At 41.3% G+C, this 13406-nt stretch overlaps 1 protein-coding gene across 1 annotated transcript in view; it reads left to right on the top strand.

The window, feature by feature from the left end:
• si:ch211-197n1.2 (EF-hand calcium-binding domain-containing protein 6) overlaps positions 1-1822 on the top strand; it is a 105831-nt gene extending 104009 nt beyond the window's left edge. The window contains exons 18-19 of the mRNA XM_060833940.1: positions 548-704; positions 1565-1822. Of these exons, the coding sequence (XP_060689923.1) occupies positions 548-704; positions 1565-1822 (415 nt within the window). The remainder of the gene's footprint in view (positions 1-547; positions 705-1564) is intronic.
• The last annotated feature ends 11584 nt before the right edge of the window (positions 1823-13406 follow it).

Raw genomic sequence — 13406 nt, 5'->3', positions numbered from 1 at the left:
TTGGGGCTAGCTGATTTCTAATGCTCAGAGCAAGAGAGTCCTTTACCTGAAATACAGGGAAGACTAGAGGATGGCTCTTCGACCTCGACATTCACAGCACATTAACACTCAACCCAGGGTAGCACATATGATCATCTAAATCTACTGGCACACAGGAGCAACTCAGCACAGTGTTGCATCTTCTTCTGGTACACACAGATCAGGGTACTTCAGGGTATCTGCATCATTATGACACAATTTTCCAAATCCCTAATTTACTCACTTCAGTACTTTCAAATCCAATCACTGACTGAAGGGATAGAACTAAAATCCCCCATCTTTAGAGACAACTATTATGGGAGACAAAAACATCTTTAGGTTCATTAGTGAATAGTACAGGTGAACAGTGCATTTTTATCCAGTCACAGCTGAGTTATTGCTTCCATCATTTTTAAATCAACTAAAGGAAGTAAAGTAATTTATTTGGGACTTTAAAATGTGAGCTTAGTTGTGCTGTAAATGTAAAATGTCTCTCAGCTGCTGATTCTTTTCTTAACTTGGCCACCAGGGTTTATTACCTGGACTTCTTGAAGCCATTTGCAATGCGCAGGCAACAATGGCGGGAGGGAAGCAACATGCTGGCAGTCCTGCAGCATCCTAATACTCACTTTACTGATCATCAAGGGACAGGGCTGGACAGCATCACAACCAGGCTCCGAAAAAAGGTAATGACACAAGTTACAGAAAGTTACAGTCTCATCCTTGTTTTCAGATCCTTCCATGTCATCACCACTTTTGTAGTCCTCTCCAGCCCGATAACCCTTCAAGAGGTTTGAATTTATCTTATTCTGGTTTCTCAAACATCTTCAGCTGCTTCATCCCAAAGTAAGGTCGGAAGTAAGGATGTTTGTTGATGATTGCACAATGTTTAGCACTCTGTGTAACTCCTCAGATACTGTAGTAGTGTGTCCATATGGATCTGGAGCTGGACAATATCCAGACTTGAGCTGAAAAGTGGCATTAATATTTGTGCCACACAAGCAGAAGCCAAGAATTATCTCCAATAAATGGTTTCAGCTCACTCCAACCTTCATGAAGACAAAAAGGAATGAGCAATAAATGCTGGCTTAGTCAACAATGCCCACATCCTGTGAATGAATATAAAAAAGCAAGAGAGAATCTAACCATCTCCCATTGTTATTCAATACATTACCATTGCTGAATCTTCCTCTATCAACAGCCTGGGGTATAATTGACTAAAAACTGAACTGGAACAATCATATAAATACTGTGGCTACAGGAACAGGCAAGAAGCTAGGAATTCTGTTGTGAGTAACTCCCCAAAGCTCATCCCATGATCTATAAAACACAAGAGCTTTCAACATAGGGCAGCATGGTGGCTCAGGGATGTGAGCACTGTTGGCCTGCTCAGCATTAATTGTCCATTGCTAAGTGCTCTTGAGAATTGGACCCCCTCTACCAGGGATGTGGTCATGTCTGTTAGAAACTATTATTGTAATACAGCAACATAGACATCTTTGTGAGTAATGAAATTTAAATATTTATCTTCACCTAAACTCCACAGTTAAAAGGAGAGTGGAAATCCTTACGCAGAGCGTTTAAGAAGTTGGACAACACCAGCAGTGGTTACTTATCTCTGCCAGAGTTTCGTGCTGTGCTCAAACTCTGTGACCTGCTCCTGAATGAGGATGAAGTATATCACATCATGTCAAAATTTGACGAAAACCTGGAAGGCAAAATCAATTACAAAAAGTTCCTGGAGGAGACCTACAAAAAAGAGAAAATTTGTGCAGGAAACAAAGATTCCAACAGCAATGAGTAAATGTGAAGACTTAGCTGAGAGATGGCAAGAACAATAAATCTTGGCTCATTCTGTATTGAATGAATGCCTCCATAGAGCAGCCTCTGTTTTTGCTCCATGTTCTATCAGTCTATGAAGAGCCAATGATTTCATCTTCATGATTGCTCAAAACCTTACAATGATAAATAGCTCAAAGTTTCTGAAATTTCCTAAGCCTATTTTTTTCGTAATCCAATTGTAATAATTTTGCTCTGGGGTGAGACGTTGATGTGGGAAAGAGTATGTTCAGATCACTAACCTCAGTGACTAAGATGATAAAAGGCAAGAAAGAACTTGCATCTTTCGCAACCTCAAGATGTCTCACAGCTAATGAAGTACATTAGAAATTTAATCACAGTTGGAATCTAGGAGCACCCATCTGATTTGCACACTGTAAGATCCAAAATTTGCATACAAACAGATAATCTAAATTAACTTTGTTGTGATCTCCTCAAATCACAAATGCAATTTTACAAAATATTGCTTTCATTTTTCTGGAATAAAGAAAGTTAACATTCCCATCTGGATTATCATAAAATACATCTTTAGAGATACAGTGTGAGTATGTAATGACAAGCAAGTTGGTTTACATCACTAGGACTATTTTTATTTTGCATTTTAATATAGGACAGAGGGTTCAAACTATATCAAAGATACATTCACTCCAGGTCCAAGGTGATGGTTCATAAATCATATATAGGAAACAAAAAATGGTCAGAAGATCCATTGATGTATGTTACTGTTATAGGAATTCCGTATCAATATCTTTGCTAATTGAATATGCAATATTTTAGATTTTAAATAAAGTAGCATTTATATAAGTGTTTGCATTTACTTCTGTAACAGCAATAACATCAGTCTTAAGGTGCAAATAAATTTCAGTATAGAGCAATAGCAACTGCAAGTTATGTTCATTACAGAAGTATCATTGATGATAATCCCAGGTTATTTTCATCACACAATATTCAGGGGCAGCAACCTTTGGTTCTGTTCATTCGTCTGATCACTCACACAAAAAAAGGCATGGAGTTTTAGTTTGAAGAGAAGTTCCTTATCAATAGATTCTTTAAAAGGCAAAGCACAGGTTTGAAATTGCCACTGACTGGGAGCATTACACACAATATCTTTGCAATGCCTTTTGTCCACTGATGGCTTTTGTCTCTTCCTTTCACATTTTCTAAGTTTTTTTTAATGAGAAGCAGTTGAGTAAAAATGTAAGGATTTTGGAAATAAAAGTAGGGCATTTCTCTTTAGAAGCCAGCCTAATTGCTTCAGGGTTTCTTATTCATGAAAGGATGTGGGTGTACCAGTACTGGACCAGTACTTATTGCCCCTCACTAATTGTCCAGAGTGCAGGTAAAAGTCAACCACATCGCTCTGGAGTCACATGTCAACCAGCCCAGGTAAGGGCAGCAGACCTCCTTCCTTGAAGGACATTAGTGAACCAGGTGTGTTTTTCCAAAAATTAACAATGGTTTCATGGTCATCATTAGATTCGTAATTCCAAACTTTTAATTGAATCCAGATACCACAACCTGCCATGGTGGAGTTCAAAGCTGGGTCTCTAGATCATTAATAGTCTAGCAATAGTGCCTCCCCTGCAATAATCAATGTGTTGATCTTTTGCCTCAATGATTTCTTCCTGCAGTAGGCCTATATTCCTTGCTCCTCTGTGTACTGAATATACACAATTCTGTGCATCAAAAAAAATCAAAGATTCAATCCATGAGTGAAGAAATTCCTTCTAGTGTCAATCCTCAACAGCTAACCCTGTTTTGAAAATGTGACCCCTAGTTTTAGATTCCCTAGCCACATAAAACATCATCCAATATCAATTCCATCAGTACCCATAAGAACTTTGTGTTTCAATGAAATTGTGTTTATTCTCCTACATTCTCAAATGTGGGACTTCTCTACTCAATTATTGGGTTAACCCCTCATCCCAGAAAACACTCTAGGACAAATACATCCATACTTAGGTAAGTAGACTAAAACTGTACACAGTTCTCCAGATGTCGTCTTACCAAGGTTTCATTGTAATTGTAGTTAAAATGTTGACTTTTATACTCTGATCCCTTTGTAACAAAAGCTAACACACCATTTGCTGATATGTACAAGGTCACACAAATCCCTTTGAAAGTCAATACTTCCCAGGCTCTCACTAATTAAAAAATATTCTTCCTTTCTATTTTTCCTTCCAAAATAATAACTTCATGCTTCTCCACATTGTATTACACCTACAACAAGCAATGTTCTGGCTCACTTATTTAACTTATCTGTATACCTTTGTGGCTTCCATTTTCTCCAAACTGCTTACTTTTCTATGTATCTTTGTATTGCTAACAAACTTGGATATCTTACACTTGATCCCCTTCTCGAAGTAATTGATGTACAGCATTAATAGCTGAACCTGAGACACTGATTCTTAAGATAACCCAGCTTTACAGCCTGACAACCAAAAAATGCCACATTTGTCCTATTCTGTTTTCTGTTTGTTCACTGATCCTAAATCCCTTATAACCCAGGGAACCCTAATGTTGTGTAACAACCACTTGCATTGCACCTTATTGAATGCTACTTGAAAAATAAACTACGCATATCCGCTTATTGCCTATTTTCCACGCTGCTAGTCAAAAAAGGATATCAAATACAATTTTTCTTTTAAAATAAATTCATGTTGACTTTGCCAAATCGTATTGTGATTTTCTAAGTGTCCTGTTGCCACAACCCTAATAATAGGTTCTAACACTTTGCTTGCCACTCATGTCAGACTATCTGACCTGTAGTTCAATGTTTTGTTTCTTTCTCCTTTCTTGAACATAACAAGTTTTGCTCACCACGTCGTAATCCATGGGGTCTGTTCTAGAGTCTAGGCAATTCTGAAATATCAAAACTACACATCCACTATCTCTAAAACTATCAATTATAAAGCCATAAGATACAAACTATAGGGGTCAATCATTAACCTCACTGAGGAAAGTCATGTGAGACCAGAAACTGCACTTCAGGTACTGCAGTGTGGGTGCACATTGTAATATGCAGTGCTGTAATGTTCAGCAGTGGAATATCCAGCACTGCGAATATTGCAACATCCTGCAATATTCAATATTCTGATATCCAGCACTGTAATATCGATATCACTTTATTCAATGTCATAATATTTCACCTTATAGTATTCAATATTGTAATATCTCATATTCTGACATCCAACGCAGTAACACCGTTGTAGCCGCCTTTGTAATATCCAGGACTGGGGCATAATAATAATATCCAGAACTGGAATCCAGAACACAAATATTCCACAACATGATATTCAACAGAATAATCTGCAAGGCTGAAACATCCAAAATTCATATGGTACTATGCTATCCAGCATTATCATACCAACACTACAATTTCCAGCATTGTTGATATCTGCGGATGATATCCAGCAGCATAACTTTTGACACGTTAACATCTCACACTTTCATGTTGGGCAATCTATTATCCAACACTTCAATTTGAACCACTTTACTACCATGTACTGTGATATCAACACTGTGATGTCTAACACTGTAAAAAATCCAACATTAATATCCAGCAGTGTGAAATTTAGCACAAACATTCTGCGTTGCATCGTCCAGCATTATAATATCTCCAGTACGTTAATATTGAATATTGCAGTGTCTCGTATTATGATATCCCCCACTGGAATGTTTAACAATCTGATACCTTGGTCAATGATATCGAACAATCTAACGCTGTAATACCCTACACTGTGACATTCACCATTAAATATCCAGCGCGATAATATTGAACTTGGTTTTTTTTAATGCGAAATCTAATTTCCATCTGTTTTATTCAGTTTTACATGAAATTGGGTCAAACTGTAAACAAGAATTCCCAATTTGTGGCAGCAAAAATATTCTCAACCTTTGCCAAACCCGAAAGGAAAGAAACTGGTTTTGTCTCCATTTCAGTATAAGTGGCCTTTGCAGGAATAATTAAATAGACTTGGACGTAGAATCATCCCCTTACTCGTTCCCCCCGGAGGAATTCTCATGATATTGCAGCCTTTTCATTACACCTGCACCCAATACTTCCCCACCCAGGATAAATGTCACTGTCAAATGATGGCTGTTCTATATTTCGTTTCCAACCTCCTTTTCGTTAGCTGTACGAGTGCATCTGAAAACTGTAATCAAATCAGCGTGTTCCTTTTGCTTTCACATATTCTAAGTGTGAGCATCAGTTCATTGGGTGAAATTTGAATTTCCTCTGGGTACGCGTAGGCCGGGTTTGTTTGATCCCATAGCCCTCGCTCCTGCACCTCTCTATTGCCTTTTATCCCCATTTCACGGGCCTTGTCGCAAAGGTTAGTCAGCCCGTGAAAGTCAGACCTTGTTTAATATCAGAATGGCAGCCACAGCCTTGATCGCACAATCTTTCTTTTCTGTAGCTGCTGACCTCAATGGGAGAAAGTTATCTTTCCCAGGATTTCCCATGAGTTTGCGCTATCGTGTGTTGTCACCTGGGAAACAAAGGAGCTGTTGGGTCTCCCCTGAGGGTACATTTGCTCTTCGTTTCATCCCCGATCTTAACCAATTTTAGGGAAATCTGCTGAACATAAATCTTGAAACAGCAAGGGAGTGAAACAATAGCTTGCATTTATGTAGCGCCTTTTATAAAGGGAGAGTTGGTTGCAGGTGGCCCTCAGAGTATGGGGAAGGACACTGATCTCTCTGTGCAACAGGATATAGGACAGATATCCAGCGATACATCATTTGGAAGACATGATTTGGAGATGCCGGTGTAGGGCTGGGGTGTACAAAGTTAAAAATCACACAACACAAGGTTATAGTCCAACAGGTTTAATTGGAAGCACTAGCTTTCGGAGCGACGCTCCTTCATCAGGTGGTTGTGGAATCATTTGGAGGAGTTTATTTAGCGATGTGTGATGTTCAAAGGAAGACGATCAGCGGAACCCAAGATTAAGATTTTCGCTCCTCAGCTGAGAACCCAGTTGAGTCAAGGCCCAATGCCATTAGCAGAGTCACCTCCTCCTGCCTCGTCAACTCTCACAAGCACGTTCACAGTGCCTGGGTTTAGATTCCCGCAGCAACTCGGTTGCTTTTTAAAGCCAACCGGTGACTTTCTTTTTTGACGTGGGGGAGGAGGCTTGAAATTCGGGCTGAAGGTTAAATGAACTTTGCAGCAAGTGAGGGAACGTTCAGTGTTTATTGCAAATAAAAGGGGCGAGCGTTTACTCTGTTGTTGCATTATCCCCTCAAACACACAGGAGCGCAAATCATACATCCCTGACATACTGCATGCCCGCGACAAGAAGGGGAGTAAAGCCCGACTGGATTATTTTTGAAGCAGTGGGGAAGTTTCCTTGTGATTCCTGCCCTCCCCTCCCCGCGCACTCACCTCAATCGCGGAACCGATCTGATAGCATCTCTATAGAGAACGCGGACCTTAAACCAAGCCCGAGCCAAGTAAACGGGAACCTTGAGTCAATCCGGGAGAATGACATTTGTCTGTAAATCCGACATATACTGAGTGACAAAGAGGTCACTGGCTCTTTGTGGCTGCACAAAAAAAGAGAGAAGCCAAATAAAGAAGGAGACTGTCTTTTTCTAAAAGCATTGTTTGCAGGACACGTAACCCTCTAGATAGCTGCGGTCTGCACCAACTCTGCTCCTTATGCGGTGCACTGGAGCTGCTCAACAGATTAACGTGTCCGTCCATTAGTTTGCAGCTGACACCTGCATGGTCGTCTGCAATAGCTGCTAGAATGCCTGTTTATGTCTGTGGGTGTTTATTTTTAAACAATATTTGTGTTTGTGTGTGTGGCTGGAACACGCCGACCTGTTTGCTCAGTGTACGCCTGGACGCACAAGTGAGCTCTGTATTAAGGAAGGGGAGCCGAGGATTGAGAGCTCATCCTCCCGGCCAGCGTGCATGCGGGACGCAGGGCTGAGGCGGCCGAACCCAGCTCAATGTCTCTTTCCTTTTGTTTCTCCAGGACACAGAGGGAGCCTTTGATTTAATGGAGACGATTATATTTATTCTCGCCCACTCAAGGGTGAAGCGCAAGGAAGCGGGGAATGTCCCTTTTCACCGATTTCACAATGGAGCACCTCCCAGTCAAAATAAAAGAGATAGAGAGAGATCGGAGAGAGAGAATGAAAACAGCAGAAACGTTCTGTGTTCTGGTGCGGCTCTCTGGAGCTATACAACTTAGTTTTTGTTTTAAGAAAGTGTAGCGAGGAAGCAGAAATGAATTCGTACTTTGTGTGACAGGAGAGGAACCCGTTTAGTCAGAATCTGGCCTGTACCCTCCTGGGTAGAGCAAACTTCGTTCTTTTGGGCAAAGCACAAATTTAACCACCACTTCGACTGTGGCAAATTGGTGCTTTGGGTCAGGTTATTAATCAGCCTCTTTTAAAATCCTGGTTGTGTTTTTATTAATTGCAGCGCTTCTGATAGGAGAGCAGACACTGTGTGGTACCCTCCCATCAAGAAAGGAGTTTGGAATCAACTTTCGTTAAAGCAACCTTAACCATGGCGTGACATAACCCTGTCTACGTGATAATAGTGGCGATCTTTGAAAATAACCCTTTATTAATTGCCGCCAGACTGGGCTTTTTGGTCTTTGGTTGCAATGGGGTATAGTCTGGTCGTGGAGAAAAAAACTTGGAATCAGAAAGGCCACAAAGATCCATTTCTTACTGTTTAACAGTCACATAGAGAAAGGGCCAGCCTTGGAAAATTCTTGGTAACAGAAGGCACAGTGGTTTACCACTGCTGCCTCACAGTGCCAGAGACCCGCGTTCAGTTCCCGCCTCGGGCAACTGTTTGCCCGTTCTCCCCGTGTGCTCCGGTTTCCTCCCACCGCCCAAAAGATGTGCAAGTTAGGTGAATTGGCCGGGCTAAATTGCCCGTAGTGTTCGGTGAAGAAGTAAATGTAGGGTCTGGGTGGGTTGCTCTTCGGAGGGTAGTGTGGACTTGTTGGCCCGATGGGCCTGTTTCCACACTGTATGTAATCTAATCTTTACTGAAAGCTGGTTCCCGCTGCCAGTGGGAGCCGCGTCCTGAACATTACCTTGAACATCAGGTTTATCAGTTGATGACATGAGTAAAATATTAGGTTCACATTCCATTCAGACAACGGGTAGAATTTGTATTCAATTAATGACTCTCGAATTTAAGACAAGTCTTGGTAATTGTGGCCACTAAATTATTATCATCAATGTTTTTCTTTAGAATAGCCAGGTCCTTTAGGAAAGTCAATCTGCCGTCCTGGCCTGACATGGGCCACATGTAACTCCAGACCAACACCAAGATGCTGCCTGATCTGCTGAGCTTTTCAGGCATCACACTCTGGACTGTAATCTCCAGCATCTGCAGTCCTCACTTTCAACACCAGTAAGGTTGACTCCTAGCTGCATTCAAATTTGGCCTGGCCTGCAACTCAGTTCAAGGAAATTTTAGGGAAGGGCAGCACTCCTCTGGGAGGCTACTTAAATACATTTCTCATGTACATTACCACACTCCAAAGGTTGGGGCCAGTTAGTTCAGTTGACTAAGAATGTGGCATCGGCGGTACAGTGGCTCAGTGGTTAGCACTGCTGCCTCATAACACCAGGGTCCCAGGTTCAGTTCCAGCCTCGGGTGACTATCTGTGTGGGTTTCCTCCAGTGCTCAGGTGAATTGGCCATGCTAAATTGCATTAGTCAGAGGGAAGTGGGTCTGAGTGGGTTACTCTTTGGAGGGTAGGTGTGGACTTGTTGAGCTGAAGGAGGAAACCTCATCTAATGTGAAGCAGAATCAGCACCAAGAGCTAAGATTCACCCCTCCTACTGAATGAGGTGGCTCCTGGCTTTCTCGCCGTGTGCCATTGTGATATCACAGCCTAGGCCATGGTTAGCAACCTTTGGTAAATGGTAACAAATGAAAAAAAGTAGAAGAAACAACCATCAATGGCAATTCACTGTGGCTGAAAATTTGTCCAGAGGTCTGGGCTCCTCCTTACTACTAAGATCATGTGAAAGCAGTAGAGTGAGCTATCTCCTCCACTATAAGCAAATTACTCAAATAACATGTGAGAAAGATGTGACCTTTGAATTTATTTACAACTTGGACATAAACAATTAAGAATATTATAGAGGAACTTCATTGGTTGCAATGTGTCCAGTGATTAGGAGATATTCTATAAATGCAAATCTTTACATACTTTGTTTCCTCAGTGCATTATCTTTTGATTCAGGCATGGGCCAGCATTTATTGCTCATCCCTAGTTGCCATTGCGAAGGTGATAGTGAACTGTCATCTTGAAAGAGTTAGCAGAAGAAAGATGGGCAAAGTGAAACCCTTCTATGATGTATGCAATAGATTAGATTAGATTACTTACAGTGTGGAAACAGGCCCTTCAGCCCAGCAAGTCCACACCGACCCGCTGAAATGCAACCCACCCATACCCCTACATATACCCCCTTACCTAACACTACGGGCAATTTAGCATGGCCAATTCACCTGACCCGCACATCTTTGGACTGTGGGAGGAAACCGGAGCACCCGGAGGAAACCCACGCAGACACGATGAGAACATACAAATTCCACACAGTCAGTCACCTGAGGCCTGATTGAACCCAGGTCCCTGGTGCTGTGAGGCAGCAGTGCTAACCACTGTGCCACCGTGCTGCCCTGAATAGTGATTACATTACTGGTAGCACTTACCTTCCCATCCTATAGCACATCAGAAGGAAGATGATAAGCTAAATAATTTTTAGAAGGTATTTTTAAAATTTGATTTCATTATTCTTCCAAAAAGCACATTCCAGATCATAAGAACTACTTGTGTCAACACAAATCTCTTAATCTCTCATCCCAATGTTCTTTTTGCCAATTATTGTAATGTGAGTCACCTCAGTGCAGTCTCCTAAAATTAAAACACCTTTTGCCTCGAACAAAATCCTCATAATTATGGCATTGTGTTTTTATCTTCATGTGGTTAGGAAGTTACGTGCACTGCCTGAGGGTGTAGTGGAGGTAGATTCAATCATGATTTTCAAAAGGGAATTGAATAATTGTGTGATTAAAGCATGTGCAAGTGTGTCTAGCTGAGTTACCTGCACAGTTATCCACAGAAAGCTAGTGCAGAGACGAAGGGCAGAATGGCCCACATTTTTTATTTGTGGAATTTTGGGCATTTCTGACTGGCATTTATTGTCTATCTCTAGATGCTGTTGAAAATGCCTCATAGCCCATTGCACCCATTTGGCTGAGATAGTCCAACAATACCGCTGAGGAGGGAGTTCCAGGATATTTACTACATGACACTGAAGGAAGGGAGATATATTTCCAAGTCATGATGATGGGTGGCTTGGAGGAGATTTTGCAGGTAGTGGTGTTCCCTTGATAGTGAGTGTCATAGACTTAGAAGATACTGTCCAAGGAACATTGGTGAATTTCTGCCTTGCATCTTATAGATGGTATTCAATGCTGCTCATGAGTATTGGAGGAGGAGGGACTAAACATTTGTGAATGGGATGCCAATCAAGCAGGCTGCTTTATCCTGGATTGTGTTCAGCTTGCATTTTGTTGGAGCTGCACTCATCCAGGCAAGTGGGGAGTATTCTATTTCATGTCTGACTTGTGCCTTGTAGAAGGTGGCTAAGTTTGTCCTTTGCTGAATCAGTCGATGATTCAATACTTAAATGATTATATTTTCTTAACCCATTCATTGAAGACATTTCTATACGTCTAATATAAAAATATGAAATCAATCTGTTTAAACATTGTTCCTGTGATACAACAGGTTAATGTATTCTGTGACCTAGCACTGAGTAGACCAAGGTACCATCTATTACTAATATGATTGAAGCTTGCAAAAAAAAGGCAACTATGACATTGCTCTTCACAGTAGTACTTCCAGAATATCGTCTGGAAAATAAATTGCATATTCTACTTTTACATTATGATGCATTAATCCTTTGAAAATACCATCTGTGAATATGTATCTGTAATTCCACAACACCGACCATCTCACATCTACATAGCATGCTTATTTTGTACCAACATATTTGAAATGGTTTCACAAAGTGGGAATGATAAATAGACATCAGGCAGGAGTTGGGAGATATGTGAGAAGAAGGGATGAAAGTGTTGAAGAGACGTATCCTGGGGACATTGAACAAAAGATAATTGTATAAGGAAGAGGTTTGGAAGAGAATAATACAGGCATCATAAGTACAAAATATCAGAACTTTTTTCAGTTTTGATGAAATGGAGGGAAAGGAAAACATAGTAAATTGTAGTATCAAAGAGGAGTTAGGTATAGCTCTTAAGGCTAAAGGGATCCAAGGGTATGGAAAGAAAGCAGGAATAGATACTGAGTTCAGTGATCAGCCATGATTATATTGAATGGCAAGCAGGATCAAAGGGCTGAATGGCCTACTCCTGCTCCTATTTCCTATGTTTCTATGTAGTTGGTGCAGCTGATTTACAGAACTACAGAAGTTGGATATGTTTAGATTTTAACATGATATGCAATAAAAGATGTAAGTCAAAATTGACATTCTGGGTGTGTGGAGGTAAATTTGGTCAGTGCAGGAAGTGATCAGGATCCAGTCGTTTGATAGTACAAAATGAGTATTGCTGAAAAAGGACATATTTTGTTGAAACTAGGCCTGTGCACATTGGTTGGACTCTTTGACAGGCATGTTGCCATGGAGCATGCACCCATTAATTTTCATTGTTAGATTTCTTGCTCGGGTTGTGGATGATGAAGTCGTGGATACCAGCTCGGCAAACGAATCCACAATTTCATTCTCATTGTTAGTTAACAACCAAACTTTGTTTAAATATTAAACCAGGCATATTGACTCTGATTAGTCAGGGCTTGTTCATGCAAAATGAACAAGCTGATGCCGTCGTTATGTGTTTTAGCAGTGCTGGGAGTAGTGCAAGAACAGAGCCCAGTGATGTTATATCACTGTGTGTTTTGGTCTTTTTGATGGGAAGTTAGTTCAATTGACTGGACCTCTGGTTTGCGATGCAAAGGGACACCAGCAGTGAAGGTTAATTTCTTACACTGGCTGAGGTCACAATGAAGGCCCTACCCCTTGCCTGATGTATTGTGACCCTCAGGTTATACTCACAACCAAATGTCTATTTCTATCTCTCTTTAATACACTCTGTCCTCTGGGACTATGGTGACTACTACAATGTACTAATGGATAAAATGAGAATATCTTAGATTAGATTAGACTTACAGTGTGGAAACAGGCCCTTCGGCCCAACAAGTCCACACCGACCCGCCGAAGCGAAACCCACCCATACCCCTACATTTACCCCTTACCTAACACTACGGGCAATTTAGCATGGCCAATTCACCTGACCCGCACATCTTTGGACTGTGGGAGGAAACCGGAGCACCCGGAGGAAACCCACGCAGACACGGGAAGAACGTGCAAACTCCACACAGTCAGTCACCTGAGTCGGGAATTGAACCCGGGTCTCAGGTGCTGTGAGGCAGCAGTGCTAACCACTGTGCCACCATGCCGCCCACAGATCTTGTCCA

Source organism: Hemiscyllium ocellatum, chromosome 2, assembly GCF_020745735.1.
Source record: "Hemiscyllium ocellatum isolate sHemOce1 chromosome 2, sHemOce1.pat.X.cur, whole genome shotgun sequence".
NCBI classification, from domain to species: Eukaryota; Metazoa; Chordata; class Chondrichthyes; order Orectolobiformes; family Hemiscylliidae; genus Hemiscyllium; species Hemiscyllium ocellatum.
Note: the sequence above shows the minus strand (reverse complement) of the source record. Positions and strands in the feature narration are given on the sequence as shown.